The 12,558-nt window shown below is 49.5% G+C and overlaps 6 protein-coding genes across 6 annotated transcripts; 5 read left to right on the top strand and 1 right to left on the bottom strand.

The window, feature by feature from the left end:
* Positions 1-614: 614 nt before the first annotated feature.
* FOIG_13737 (acetoacetate decarboxylase) lies at positions 615-1,497 on the bottom strand (the record flags this gene model as incomplete). Its single annotated transcript, XM_031214898.1, has 1 exon — positions 615-1,497. The coding sequence occupies exon 1, from the start codon at positions 1,455-1,457 to the stop codon at positions 615-617; it is 843 nt and encodes a 280-aa protein (XP_031055414.1). The 5' UTR covers positions 1,458-1,497.
* Positions 1,498-2,241: 744 nt separating this feature from the next.
* On the top strand, positions 2,242-3,759 carry FOIG_13736 (uncharacterized protein; the record flags this gene model as incomplete). The annotated part of the gene is made up of 1 exon (XM_031214897.1): positions 2,242-3,759. One exon carries the CDS (start codon positions 2,242-2,244, stop codon positions 3,757-3,759), a length of 1,518 nt encoding a protein of 505 aa, XP_031055413.1.
* Positions 3,760-4,783: 1,024 nt separating this feature from the next.
* Positions 4,784-6,181, top strand: FOIG_13735 (uncharacterized protein; the record flags this gene model as incomplete). Its single annotated transcript, XM_031214896.1, has 1 exon — positions 4,784-6,181. The coding sequence occupies one exon, from the start codon at positions 4,784-4,786 to the stop codon at positions 6,179-6,181; it is 1,398 nt and encodes a 465-aa protein (XP_031055412.1).
* Positions 6,182-7,284: 1,103 nt separating this feature from the next.
* On the top strand, positions 7,285-8,312 carry FOIG_13734 (2,4-dihydroxyhept-2-ene-1,7-dioic acid aldolase; the record flags this gene model as incomplete). The annotated part of the gene is made up of 5 exons (XM_031214895.1): positions 7,285-7,444; positions 7,501-7,593; positions 7,646-7,671; positions 7,722-7,989; positions 8,047-8,312. The coding sequence occupies 5 exons, from the start codon at positions 7,285-7,287 to the stop codon at positions 8,310-8,312; spliced, it is 813 nt and encodes a 270-aa protein (XP_031055411.1).
* Positions 8,313-8,555: 243 nt separating this feature from the next.
* On the top strand, positions 8,556-10,256 carry FOIG_13733 (uncharacterized protein; the record flags this gene model as incomplete). Its single annotated transcript, XM_031214894.1, has 1 exon — positions 8,556-10,256. The coding sequence occupies one exon, from the start codon at positions 8,556-8,558 to the stop codon at positions 10,254-10,256; it is 1,701 nt and encodes a 566-aa protein (XP_031055410.1).
* A 503-nt stretch (positions 10,257-10,759) lies between these two features.
* FOIG_13732 (aromatic amino acid aminotransferase I) lies at positions 10,760-12,454 on the top strand (the record flags this gene model as incomplete). Its single annotated transcript, XM_031214893.1, has 4 exons — positions 10,760-10,840; positions 10,891-10,924; positions 10,974-12,133; positions 12,194-12,454. 4 exons carry the CDS (start codon positions 10,760-10,762, stop codon positions 12,452-12,454), a joined length of 1,536 nt encoding a protein of 511 aa, XP_031055409.1.
* Positions 12,455-12,558: the final 104 nt, after the last annotated feature.

Genomic DNA, 12,558 nt, shown 5'->3' with positions numbered 1-12,558 from the left:
ACCTGCTGTTATTGGAGTTATTCACAAAAGGCCGGGTTGTCTGAATAAGAATGCGGGGTGGTTCGCTGTTTGGGATCTCTTTACCTGTTTTAGTAAGGTGTTTGGTAACTTAACTTGGACGAAAGCGGTCGAAGTCCGAGTCAAACTTAACAAAGATCGGTACCCCTAATAAATGACCGGGGATCTGGTGCGGTATACGGAGCAAAGGAAGACCCGGTTAACTTTTTGAGAATTCTTCACGTCGGCTCTGATTACCGCTCCACTATATATTTTTACACGTTTATTTGTCCAAAAGTATCTACCCAGGTATTCAACCATAACAAGTGTTATTTCCGCCTCACCCCTAGCATCACTGGAAGCCTCCTATTTAATAAGAAATTTCCAAAAGTCGCTCTTGGCAATAATCACTACTTCTGATCTAGGGCCACATGTCTGCACCTTTGTGCTGCAGGTTGCCGGTCAAGTCTTTCTAATCTTTGGAGCGAGTATCTGCATAGATGAATTTACGTTTATATGAAATCAAACTAGGCATATAGTAGCTTTCAAAACTCAGAAACTGGGTGATTTATTCATTGCCAATAGCTAAATACATGGGGTTCAGGGCTGAGATTCTACTAAGGAGTCTGCAGGCGCTGCACCAACGTGGGCTTCTCGTCCTCTTCCTCGTCCTTCATCTGAGTCCACTGGATACCGACTTTGAACCTTCGCAGATCGTCGTAATGGCGCCCAACGAGGTAAGGTAGGTAGGCATCCGTAGCTCCCAGATCGTAGTCGGCAACGACGTTATAGTCGGACCGGCCGGAGCAGTAAATGAACTCACTGATGGCCTTGATGGGGATGCTGTGCAGTGGATCTGACGATGTGCCGCGGATGGTAATCCTGCCTGTCCCCTTTGACCAACGGGTATCGTGTTCAACGACCTTGAGCTGGTTCACTTTGGGTGCCCACTGAAGACCCCTGCCCATAGAATGGGGGTAAGCCTTGATCTCATAGGCTGTGTTCTCGCGGATACGGGGAGGCTGGTCATCCCCAAACTCTCCTTGCAGTTCGATCAGCCGCACACCGTAGCGCTCGGCAACGGCGTAGCGGTAATTGCCGGACCTCCAGATCTTACAAGTTCCAGTCTTCTTGACCTCACCCCAGACCTCGCGTCCCCAGGTCACCGGCATGTCACCACTGACGATGAGCTCAAGCAGGTATGTGCCAGGGCGGCCATTGAACTTGACGTCGATGGATACCATGGCACAATCGAATTCACCGCAGAGCTTGCTCTCGAATGTACCGACGCTGATGTGGCCGGTTGGGGTATCGCCAGCCTCGAAATTGGGAGGCAGGACTGACTGGATGAACTCAGGTGTTGTCTCAAAATCTGTGACAATGAGTTCTTGAGAGAAGCTAGGATTCGATGAGAGGTCCTGGAAAGTCTGGACCTCCTCGGGGGTTGCGACGAAAGACATGATGATGGATCAAAAGGTGATAAGTAGGGATGGAAGTTTGGTGCACGGCAAGTCAGTTCACATGTACAAGTGCCGTATCTTGGGCAAACTTATACCCAAGCTTATCCTGCTCATTCTTGAAGTATAGCCATAGCCACCGCACATATTCCCAATCAAGATAAGACCAGCCATAACTCGCATTCGCACATGTGCTCAATTCAGATAAGCTCAATAATAACTAGCTTTCGCACGTGTTCCCAATTAAGAAAAGCTCAAGCTTCGCACATGTTCCCAATCAAGGTAAGCTCGATTTGAGTACGTACAGTATGAGGGGTTGGCGAAAAGCCAAAAAGTGGATTCATGGTTTCTGTTCTTTAGGGCCAGACCACGCGACCTATCTAACATCAGGTATACAGGGTACCTTTCTTACAGACAAGCGTGCTGAGAATGTCGACAATACAAACCCCCCGGACCGAGACCCTTGCAATCTCGACCTTCTCCTCACTCTTCTCATACTAAAACTGGCCTGGGCGTAATGTGCAGCTCAAGTCTCACCCGGCAACTATCCCACTCTGGGGTAATCTAAACTGCCTCTCAAGATCCCTGGTGCGGAGTGGTGACTGAGATACCACGACAATCCCATGTGACGTGGCCATGCTTCTCATCTCGCTGAAACTGGAATTTCTATTTGACACTGCGCCGCCTTCCTCTACTATCTCGCACCTTGGCATTTATATCTCATCATCAACTAGCTACCCACATCTAAGATCGAAATACTATCCCTTCACTCCCCAGATACGCAGACATGTCTGCCGCAGCGCAACGTACGTCTTCGAAGCATAATGTTAAGACGGAAAACGGCCTCGAGAACCACGGCTCGTACGAGCACGGCACCATAGAAGAGGTTGTGGAAAAGCCCTTCACCATCTGGACCGCCATGGGTCTTGGTCATTCCATCACAAACACCGCAGTTGGCATAATAGTCGGCCTGGCTAATGCCCTGCCCTTCGGAGGGCCTCCTGTTCTATTCTGGGGATTTATCTTGATGGCTTTGATGGGATGCTGCATCGCCATCAGCCTTGGCGAGCTCGCGTCTGCCTTGCCTCACGCAGGGGGACAATACTTCTGGGTTGGCAAGCTTGGGCCTCGTTCATGTCGTCGCTTCTTGTCCTACATGGTCGGTCTGATCAGTTGGGCCAGCGGACTCTGCGTGACAGCTTCTGTCGACCTTATCGTCGCGCAGATTATCTTGGGAATGGTCGCCTCAGCCCATCCATCATTCATCGTCAAACCATGGATCACATTTATCGGATACCAACTTGTGAACCTCCTGGCGTTCGGGTTCAATTTCTTCGAACGGTGCCTGCCATGGTGCAGCAAGGCCCTGCTGATCTACACACCTTCAATGATCTTTGCCATCTTTGTTTCATTGCTGGCAGGTGACTCTCACAAGCAGAGTGCGAGCACATTCTTCGTTGATTTGAAAAATGTTTCTGGATGGCCTGCTGGTGTCGCATTCCTCATTGGATTCAACCCCAGCGCCTGGTCCTTCTCATGTCTGGACTCTATCACTCACCTGGCCGACGAGATTCCTCATCCCAACAAAAACATACCAAAGGCTCTTCTTTGTACCATCGCCGTGGGATTCGTCACGGGGTTACCAATCGTCTTTGCACTCATGTTCTCAGCCCCAGATCTCGACACCGTCGTCGTCGCAGCTGTGCCGTCCCTGGAAATCTTCCTTCAACTCCACCATTCCAAGGCTGCTGCCATTGCTCTGCAGTCACTAGTGACTGCTTCTGCTTTCGGGGCTATTATAGGATGTCATACATGGCAATCTAGAATGGCATGGGCTTTCAGCCGCAACCACGGGTTTCCTTTCTCGAGATACCTGAGTCAGGTAGCCGGGGCCCCCTTCCACGCGCCTATCTGGTCACATGTTTGGTCTAACGTTTTTATCGTCATATTGGGATGCCTATATCTGGCTTCAGACCTTGCCTTTAATTCCCTGGTCGCAGGCGGTCTTCTGTTCCAGTATATCTCGTACATAGCTTGCATCGCATGCCTGCTCTACCATGGCCGATCCAACATTGCTCCCGGCCCGTTCTGGTTTCCTAAGCTAGGTTATGTTGCTAACATACTGACCTTGGCTTGGTGTCTTACAGCACTTGTCTTTTTCTCTTTTCCGTACTATACACCTGTCGCGGCTGATGAAATGAACTATGTCACTGTAGTTCTTGGTGCACTTGTTGTATTCGGTATCATCTGCTGGTTTTCTGTAGGAAGAAGGTCATATCAGCTGGCGGATGCTGGTATTAATTAAAGGGTAGATATGCTTGATCAAACTCATATAGTTCAATGAAGCAGCAAGAGTTTCAGTTCTGTTTACCTCGTAGCGGCTTACATTTCTACCTCGCATGATTGCACGCTTTCACTAATAAAACCCGTCTTTTAGTAGCCAAACGGCTGTTAATACTTTTTGAAGGTTTCGTGAAAAGAACTTGGTCGAGTAGTTCTGTTTTTACACAGCGGTCATCCGTTTAGTGCAAGTGTCCCAGGGAGCACATCACTTACTTCACCAAAGTCCTGTCTGATTAACGAGAGCTGTTGGGAATTTCTGAAGACATGTGACGTTGCCAAGTTATTGCTCCGACGCTTGACCAATGTGTGCGTTGAAGACAGTGGCCACGATGAAGCTCTGGGATTGAAGGGCTCGTACGTGCTGATATCGTTGTTGCAGAGAAGAGAACACCTTGACGTGGCATAGGTAGAAAATTACACAAAGAACACCAATCACTGAACGAATACTTATCATCCCCCCTTTACTCTAACTTAGTAAGAGGGTCCTTGTCCTCAACGAATCCTGAGAATGGCCCAAGACAACATGGACATCCAGATCTCCGTAGAAGTGCCTCAGAAGGTAGTTCTCATTCAAGTTAACCCTTTGGGATTAGCTTCGTATAGCGTGACATCGTGTGCTCGAGTCAGCCGCACAGTGCCTACGGGGACCTCGTCAAGAGACAAAACTTTCTCCGCGGCGGAGGAGTCTGGAGGAGCCTGGAGCCTTTTCCCCACCTGATCAGAAGTGGATAGAGAACCACTAATCAAACAGGCAGGCCGAGTGAGAGCTTCACAATCGCTTTTGGTAATAATAAGGAAGTCAACCTCTCGCCACCTTTAGCAACTATACGTGACCAGGTCTACTGTTCAGTGAAGGTTACCCATCGTCTTGTTTTTGCCATCGCTAAGCCCTTTTATTCTTTTTTCTCTTAACCACCAAACAAAGTGCTCGTTGCACTTCCATTCACGATTCTTGGTTTTCTTCGTTATAACGGATAAACAACAAAATGTCTGGCGCGTTGGAAGGCATCTATGAACCGGGCGTCGTCGACCCTGGCTATCCATCATCAAACGGTACTGTTCCGTTCTGGCATTCTGAACCACATCCTCGAGCCGACCATCAATCCGAATGGCCGTCGAATACCGCTGATGTAGCCGTCATCGGTGCTGGTCTTACTGGCATGAATCTGGTTCGTACCCTGTTAAAGAAAAAGCCAGGTATACGCATCGTATTGTTGGATGCCAGATCTCTCTGCTCCGGCGCTACAGGCCGCAACGGTGGTCATTGCAAAACCATGACGTTTGCCATGTGGGAAGAGAGAAAGCACTCCTTTGGTATTGAAGAAGCTGTGCGAATCTCAGCTTTTGAGCATGCTCACCTTGAAGCCATGGCCAATGCTATCCGCGAGGACGGCATTGATTGTGATTTGGTTCTCACACAGGGTATTGAGGCTTATTATGACCAGAAGGATTTCGAGAAAGCTGTTGTTGGCCTCGAAGACATGCGCGCTCATGCACCCCATCTTGCGGATAAACATACTATCCATACAGATCGATCCTATCTTCGGGACGTTCTCAAACTATCATCCCGTGCTGTCGGTGCCATCGCCATCCCAGCAGCTTCCATGTGGCCTTATAAGTGGATCACTGGCGTTCTTGGGCCTCTCATTGATCAGAACAAGATTAACGTGCAGACACACACACCTGTCACGTCTATCATCGACCAGCCCCAGGATGAATACGCCACTGTCGTAACTTCACGAGGCACTGTTCGAGCCAAGCACGTTATCCACGCAACCAACGCCTGGCTTGGCCGCTTGTTGCCCGAGCTTAGACCATTCATCTCACCTGTCAGAGGCAATGTCTTGTCATATGCTCCGACACCTGGTGGCAAGTCTCCTTTGGGACTTGGAAGTGATTATTCGATTTGGCTGCGGTACGGTATCAAGGACTACGACTACCTTATTCAACGCAAGGACGGGCGTGCAATTGTCGGGCGGGCAAATACGGGTCGCAAGGCCGTGGGAGATGATAGCGAGACCGATCTGAGCCCTCTGTCACATCTGAGAGGTTTTCCTCATGAGGCTCTTGTCGCTCCTGATGCAGACGCTGCGACCAAGGTATCTCATGTGTGGTCCGGCATCTTGGCTTTCTCTCAAGATGGCATTCCCTTTGCTGGTCGCTTGCCTTTTCTAGGACGTAGCCACCAATGGGTGTGCGGAGGATATCATGCCACGGGTATGATTAAGGCATTTCTCACTTCACAGGCAGTGGCTGGGAGTATCCTAGGAGAGGGTGCAGACGAGAGTTTCCCGAAATCCATTTTTGTGACTGATAAGAGAATTCGGCAGTTACGAATTTCGCTAGAAGAGGGAAAGCCTATATTAGCTAAGGCACATTTATGAGATGGCTTTTAAAGTGGATTTTATAAACGTGTGTTATTTTATAAAAGGATTATAATATTCATATCTTAATCCTTCCTAGGCCGAGGCTCTTGTGGCTTTTTGTTCCTTGCTCCACGTATGCAACGGAAAGAAGCTAATATGACATGCTTGTGGGCGTGTTGCAAGATTTGCCTCTCAGTTACGGATCTAGGCATATAAGTTGTGATTGCGACGGTAGACGGCACACTTTGGAAGTGATAGCAAAGATTAGGGTACAAGAGGCGACTAAAGAGGATAGATTGCGACTGGCAGCAAGTTGTGAGCCAGATGTATCACTTGCAATTGAGATCTGTGGCTGACAGCCTATATCACTACATAGAACTTAGCGGTTCACGACATGCCTAGTAGGTATGAAGGAAATCTGAATTGGATTGGTCTCCCACATCAAGCCTCTTTATCTCTGATAAACTAATATAAGCTAAGCATCCAACTAGTATTCTGGCCAAGTATCATCTTATCAATGCGACCCAGTCAATAGCATCAACTCCGCTGTAAAGGTGACTTCAGAAGGCAAGTATTCGTTCATCTTTTATGTTAGGCCCAATATGTCTCCCAGTTATCACAAAGGTCTTTATGAAGATCAGGCCGCTCTCAGGTTTTAACCATGAAAGGCTGTTACTCAGACACAAGCGCATGCTAATACCGTATATCAAAGGGATGTTTTATAAATTTACACGAGTATCAGAGGCAACTTTAACCATTACTTAATATCATTCAGCACCGTCTCAGAGATTGCAATAGCTTTGGCAATTATTGCATCTTGAAAGTCAAGACAACTCATAGGATAGAGACTACTACTTACACCCCCTCCCCACGCTTCTCCAATATTGGCTAGCGCCTGCCCCTTGCGCCCTACTAACCTTTGCGCCCTACTACGCCTGGGAGGTCTCTTTCGGGTCTTCAATGACAACGGAACGTTTACCGCGGTATGTGGGAACCAATGGCAAAGGACCAGTTGAGCTGCCGAGCTATAGCCTAGTATACCCCGCCATTTCTGATCACTTCAATTAGCCAACTCTTCAACATTCTACTCTCATACTATTCCTCCTTGCTCAATCGCCATCATGGAACAAGGTAATTTCTTGAGAGTGGCACTGCAGCGAGCTGATGGACCGAGCATGGGGCTGTGGCAGATGGTGCCTGGCGCCAATGTGTCGCGTGCCCTCGCTCGCGTCCCAGGCGTCGACTGGGTGGTGATCGATTGTGAGCACGGTAATCTTGACGGTGAGTACCGGTCAATGTCTGCCAATTACTCTGCGAAACTGAAACTGTGGTATTAGACAGCGCTATGCACGAAGCAGTCCCTGCTGTTGCTGCAGCTGGTGCATCTCCCATAGTGAGAATTCCCGGCATGGAGTCATGGATGATCAAGAGTAAGACAACCAACCCATGAACGACAACGACCAATCTGCTCACAGGCAATAGGAGCTTTGGACTCGGGTGCGCATGGAGTGAGTGTAAATGGCACCTGCATTGAACTGTAACTAATCAGATGCTTAAGATCCTGGTACCTTTGCTTCGCACCGCGCAAGAAGCCAGAGAAATCGTCAAAGCCGCCAAGTTCCCTCCACAAGGCACGCGTGGATTCGGCTCTCCGTACGCAATGGAGCGATTCAACCCCATGCCGACAATGACCGAATATCTCCAGCAAGCAAACAACAGTCTTCTTACTATAGTACAGATTGAAACCCAAGAGGCCCTTGATAACTTGGAAGAGATTGCCGCTGTTGACGGTGTCGATATATTGTTCGTGGGACCGTTCGATTTAGGTTCGTTGTACAGTACCGTAACTACAGTGAAATTGAGCATTAACCCATGAACTATAGGGAATAATATCGGGCATCCTATCATACAAGGCATCTTTAAACCAGAATTGACAGATGCGCTTGCGCGTGTGCTGAAGGTAAGCCACAAGTTTGGCAAGAAATGTGGAATCTACAGTACGTCTGGCAAGCAAGCGAGAGAATATGCCAAGGCTGGGTTCGATATGATTCATGTGGCGACTGACTTCACATCGTTGCAATTCATTATGACGCAGGAGGTTAATATTGCCAAAGGAAGAGAGGGTACTGAAAAGGGCGGTAGTTATTAAAGTCGAGTGTTAAGATAGATAAAAAGATTTAAGATCACCCAGCAAGTCGCCTAGTTCAAGCTGCAGAGGTGAAGTTCACACTATCGCAATTAGCGTAGATGATAATACCCACAACAAGTCATGTTTACCCCCACAATCGGATGAACCAAACCCCGCTGCACTTATTCCTTGCTACCCGTATTTTTGAAGTCCTGTCCTCTTGCTTTTTCACTTCATACCACCGCATACTACTCCAGAGAGACCATGACCTCACGGCAAATACCTCGCCAGAGCCGCTCGCAACCAAGTTCAGTCTGCGACGTCAATCGCGGAGATTGGACGTCTTTTGGCGCCGGGGCGCATCTAACCGGAATCCAAGATGATCGAGTGCATTGGCAACAGAGCAACCAGCTCCTCCGTGAAGCAGAGGCGAATCTATCGGGCGAATTACTTCCTGCTTTGGATGGGGGCATCGGATCGTGCTTTGATCAGACACCGCTGGAGGACCTGACCTTTGGTTGCTCAGATTTGGCTGCCGACAACTTCGGGCTCGATCACATTCATGCATCCAGCCTAGGTTCATTGAGCCAGCAAGAGATCCAAGGTTACTGTCATAGCGATGGGTTTGCTCCTTACAATCTGCAGCGGGCCTTGAGTACTTCATCTTTAGCCAACCAGGAACTCTCCAAGACGGACACCTCAACGAACCCCCAGTATCCCGCCATTCCCATCACCCCAAATTCGACTCTTCCACGTCGCAGAAGCCGTTATTCTCTCGGACATACCCTGAACGGCGGACGAAGCATTCAAATTCCCGTCCACGACGCAAGCGAGCAGGCCTCTGTGCCTTTGCTGAGATGGAGAAACAGCCCTCCAGAAACCGAATCGGCATCTTGGTCCGCCATTTATGATACATTACAAGAAAATCCTCTGAGCGATAACATGCAAGCTCCTTTCACCAGCGTGGAATCATCGAGTCCGAGCGTGGCCAGTTGGCACAGTCAATCTTCAAGCTCAATCGTTTCTACGCAGTCGTCTAGATCGTTCCAGAATCGAAACAGGAGACGTGTCACAAAGAGGAGTGACGTCGCTGGTGCTAATAAGAAGCCCCGGATCTTCCATTGCACATTCTGTTGCGATTCGTTTTCTAAGAAGCATGACTGGACTAGACACGAAAAGACGCTCCATCTTGATTGCGACCAGTGGATTTGTGCACCTTATGGTGGTGCAGTGGTATCGTCCTCGACTGGGAGGAGTACATGTGCATACTGCAATGTCCTTGATCCTACTGAGCATCACCTAAACTCTCATAACCATAACGCATGTCATAATGGTCAACAGCCGCACGTCTTTAGGCGCAAAGATAACCTCATTCAACATCTCCGCGGGTTTCATCAACTAGACACGCTGCCCATCTTGGACGACTGGAGGATACCGCCTCCCCCGATTTCCTCGCGATGTGGTTTCTGCGACCAGCATCTCGTGTCGTGGCAGGACCGTGCAGACCACCTCACACAGCATTTCCGTCAGGGCAAAACAATGGCAGAATGGAAAGGCGATCACAACTTCGAGCCCTCGATCGCAGCACAGGTTAGAAATGCCCTGCCACCATACCTCCTTGCAAACGAGGCTTTGACCATGGTACCTTTTTCCGCCACGGATCCAACGGTGCCGGACCATTTCGCTCAGATAGAGGAGAGAAATGGCAAGACTCTCCCGGATCCGGAGCAGCAGCTCGATCCTGGGTTCGATTTGACGCCTGACTCTTATACCAAGTTTCTAGCATGGCATCTGGGCCGCTTTGCCCAGCAGTCCTTCGCGAGTGGTGTCTTTCCGACGGATGAGATGTTTCAGGGCGAGGCGAGGAGGCTGGTGTATGGGAGTGACGATAACTGGGAACAGACTATAGCTGATAACGAGCAGTGGATCGCTACTTTTCGGAGACAGCATTTATCGAAAGACTAGAGCGTGAATATAGGTTACACAAGGTTGGATCTTGGCTGATTCACCAATTCTATCAACCTTACAGAAAACTGCTCTTCGTATCAGTACTGATCTTAATTTTCTTCCTGTGGATTTAATCTAGGCCTTGCTCAATGACGAAGATAAAGTCTTCGGGTGAGCCGTGGGGATCTAGGGCAGAGCTCCACAATGAGTGCACGAAAACTGCAATCCCTCGCGGGGCCATGCGAGCTAAACTAGTCAGGCGCATTATGGCTCCACAGCGCAGCGCCGTAGGGCGCAAAGTGCACCAGCCAATATTCCACACGCCCTTTGACTTTGACAGGCCCTAGAGGACCGGAACCGCAGATAAGCCATCATCTTGTATGTGCAAGGTCTTCAAAAATGCGTCAAATCACCTGCAAATGCCGTGATCTATTGTTCGAGCAAGAGGACTAAGCGACATGGGACACTCAACAGCAACGGCGCTTGGCTCCCCTGGTGGGAGTCATGTTAAAATTGAACTCATGCGCGAAAGGCGAGCTACAGCTACCAAGATACGGCCGGGCACAGCTGCCATGTCTGACAGCGACATGTTCAAATTACCTGTAAGTATCAATGTTTCGTCATGATGGCCATGAGGTTAATCAGGATGTAGGCCGCTGGAAAGCCTTTAGCCCGAGACTGGGAAAGTATGGTATCTCAATTACTATTTTCAGATCCAACGCTAACAGCTCCAAGCACACTTCAGTAGCGAGAGCAACCGTCCGCCATGCGTCCTCAAACAAGCCGCCGGGTACATCAAGACACCCGGTCTGATCTCCCTTGGCGGTGGTCTACCCTCGAGCGAATACTTTCCCATCTCCGAGATCGCCATGCGTGTACCTACGGCGCCAAACTTCTCTGAGAAGCAGCATCTACTGGACTCGCCTGCCAACGGCGCCCAGACAGCTCGCATTGGTAAATACGATACCAGGGACGGTACCTCGGACTACGACATATCTATTGCCTTCAACTACGGCCAGGCAACCGGGTCCCCACAGATGATGCGCTGGATCACAGAACACGTTGACCTTGTCTACAACCCGCCTTATGCCGACTGGGCAGTTTGCCAGACCGTCGGAAGCACAGGAGCCCTGGAGCAGACCGTCCGTATGCTCTGCGACCGGTTCAGGAACGATTCTATCCTCACCGAGGACTACACTTTTGCGACGGCGATGGAGACCTTTATTCCACAGGGCATCAAGGCCTTTGGTATCAACATGGACGAGCAAGGACTACTGCCCAGTCACATGGATTACGTTCTGGAGACATGGGATGAAGCGGCTCGAGGCGCTCGAAAGCCGCATCTTCTTTATACCGTGCCATCGGGACAGAACCCTACTGGCGCGACGCAGAGCCTCGAGCGGCGACGTGAGATCTACAGAGTTTGCCAAAAACACAACATCTTTATCATCGAAGACGAGCCTTACTACTTCATCCAAATGAAGCCCTACACAGGAAGAGGGACTGACGTTGTGGTAAATGAGACTGTCGATGAGTTCCTGACTAGTCTTGTCCCCTCATATCTCAGCATGGACGTTGATGGCCGAGTCCTTCGAATGGACTCCTTCTCCAAGGTCCTAGTCCCCGGTTCGAGAATGGGATGGATAACTGCTAGCAAGCAGGTCATCCAGAGGTATCTCTGTCATGCTGAAGTTGCAAACCAGGGACCTAGCGGTATATCACAGCTAATCATCTGGAAACTGGTGGATGAGACATGGGGTCATGAGGGTTATCTCAAGTGGCTCATTGATCTGAGGACGAACTATACCAGAAGACGCAATGCCTTACTTGCAGCTTGCGAGGACTACCTGCCCACGGATATCGCATCTTGGGTCCCTCCAGCTGCAGGCATGTTTGTAAGTTCCCTAGTCGATACCCTGTTTTATGCTGGAGAGAGGTGCTGACTTGTGTATCAGCTATGGGTGAAACTTGATCATACAAAACACCCAGATTACCTGCGCCGAAGTCTGGATGAGATTGAAGGGGAAATCTTCCAGCACAGCATTGATCAGGGAGTTCTCTTTGCTCGTGGCTCGTGGTTCCGAGCCGAGCCGCAGAAGGAACTGAATGAGTTGTTTCTACGTGTCACGTTTGCGAGCGCGGCTGAGGAGGATATGTGTACGGCAGTTCAGCGCCTCAGCGCGGCGATCAAGAAATCTTTTCGGATAGAACCATAGACTGTTGGAGACAAGAGCGAGCATGAAAAATAAATAACGAACTTCCACATAAGTTGACCGATCAGTCTTTACGATAATGAACATTCGCTAGATCATCCACTCTC

The sequence above is a fragment of the Fusarium odoratissimum genome (genome assembly GCF_000260195.1).
Source record: "Fusarium odoratissimum NRRL 54006 unplaced genomic scaffold supercont1.35, whole genome shotgun sequence".
Taxonomy (NCBI): Eukaryota; Fungi; Ascomycota; class Sordariomycetes; order Hypocreales; family Nectriaceae; genus Fusarium; species Fusarium odoratissimum.
Note: the sequence above shows the minus strand (reverse complement) of the source record. Positions and strands in the feature narration are given on the sequence as shown.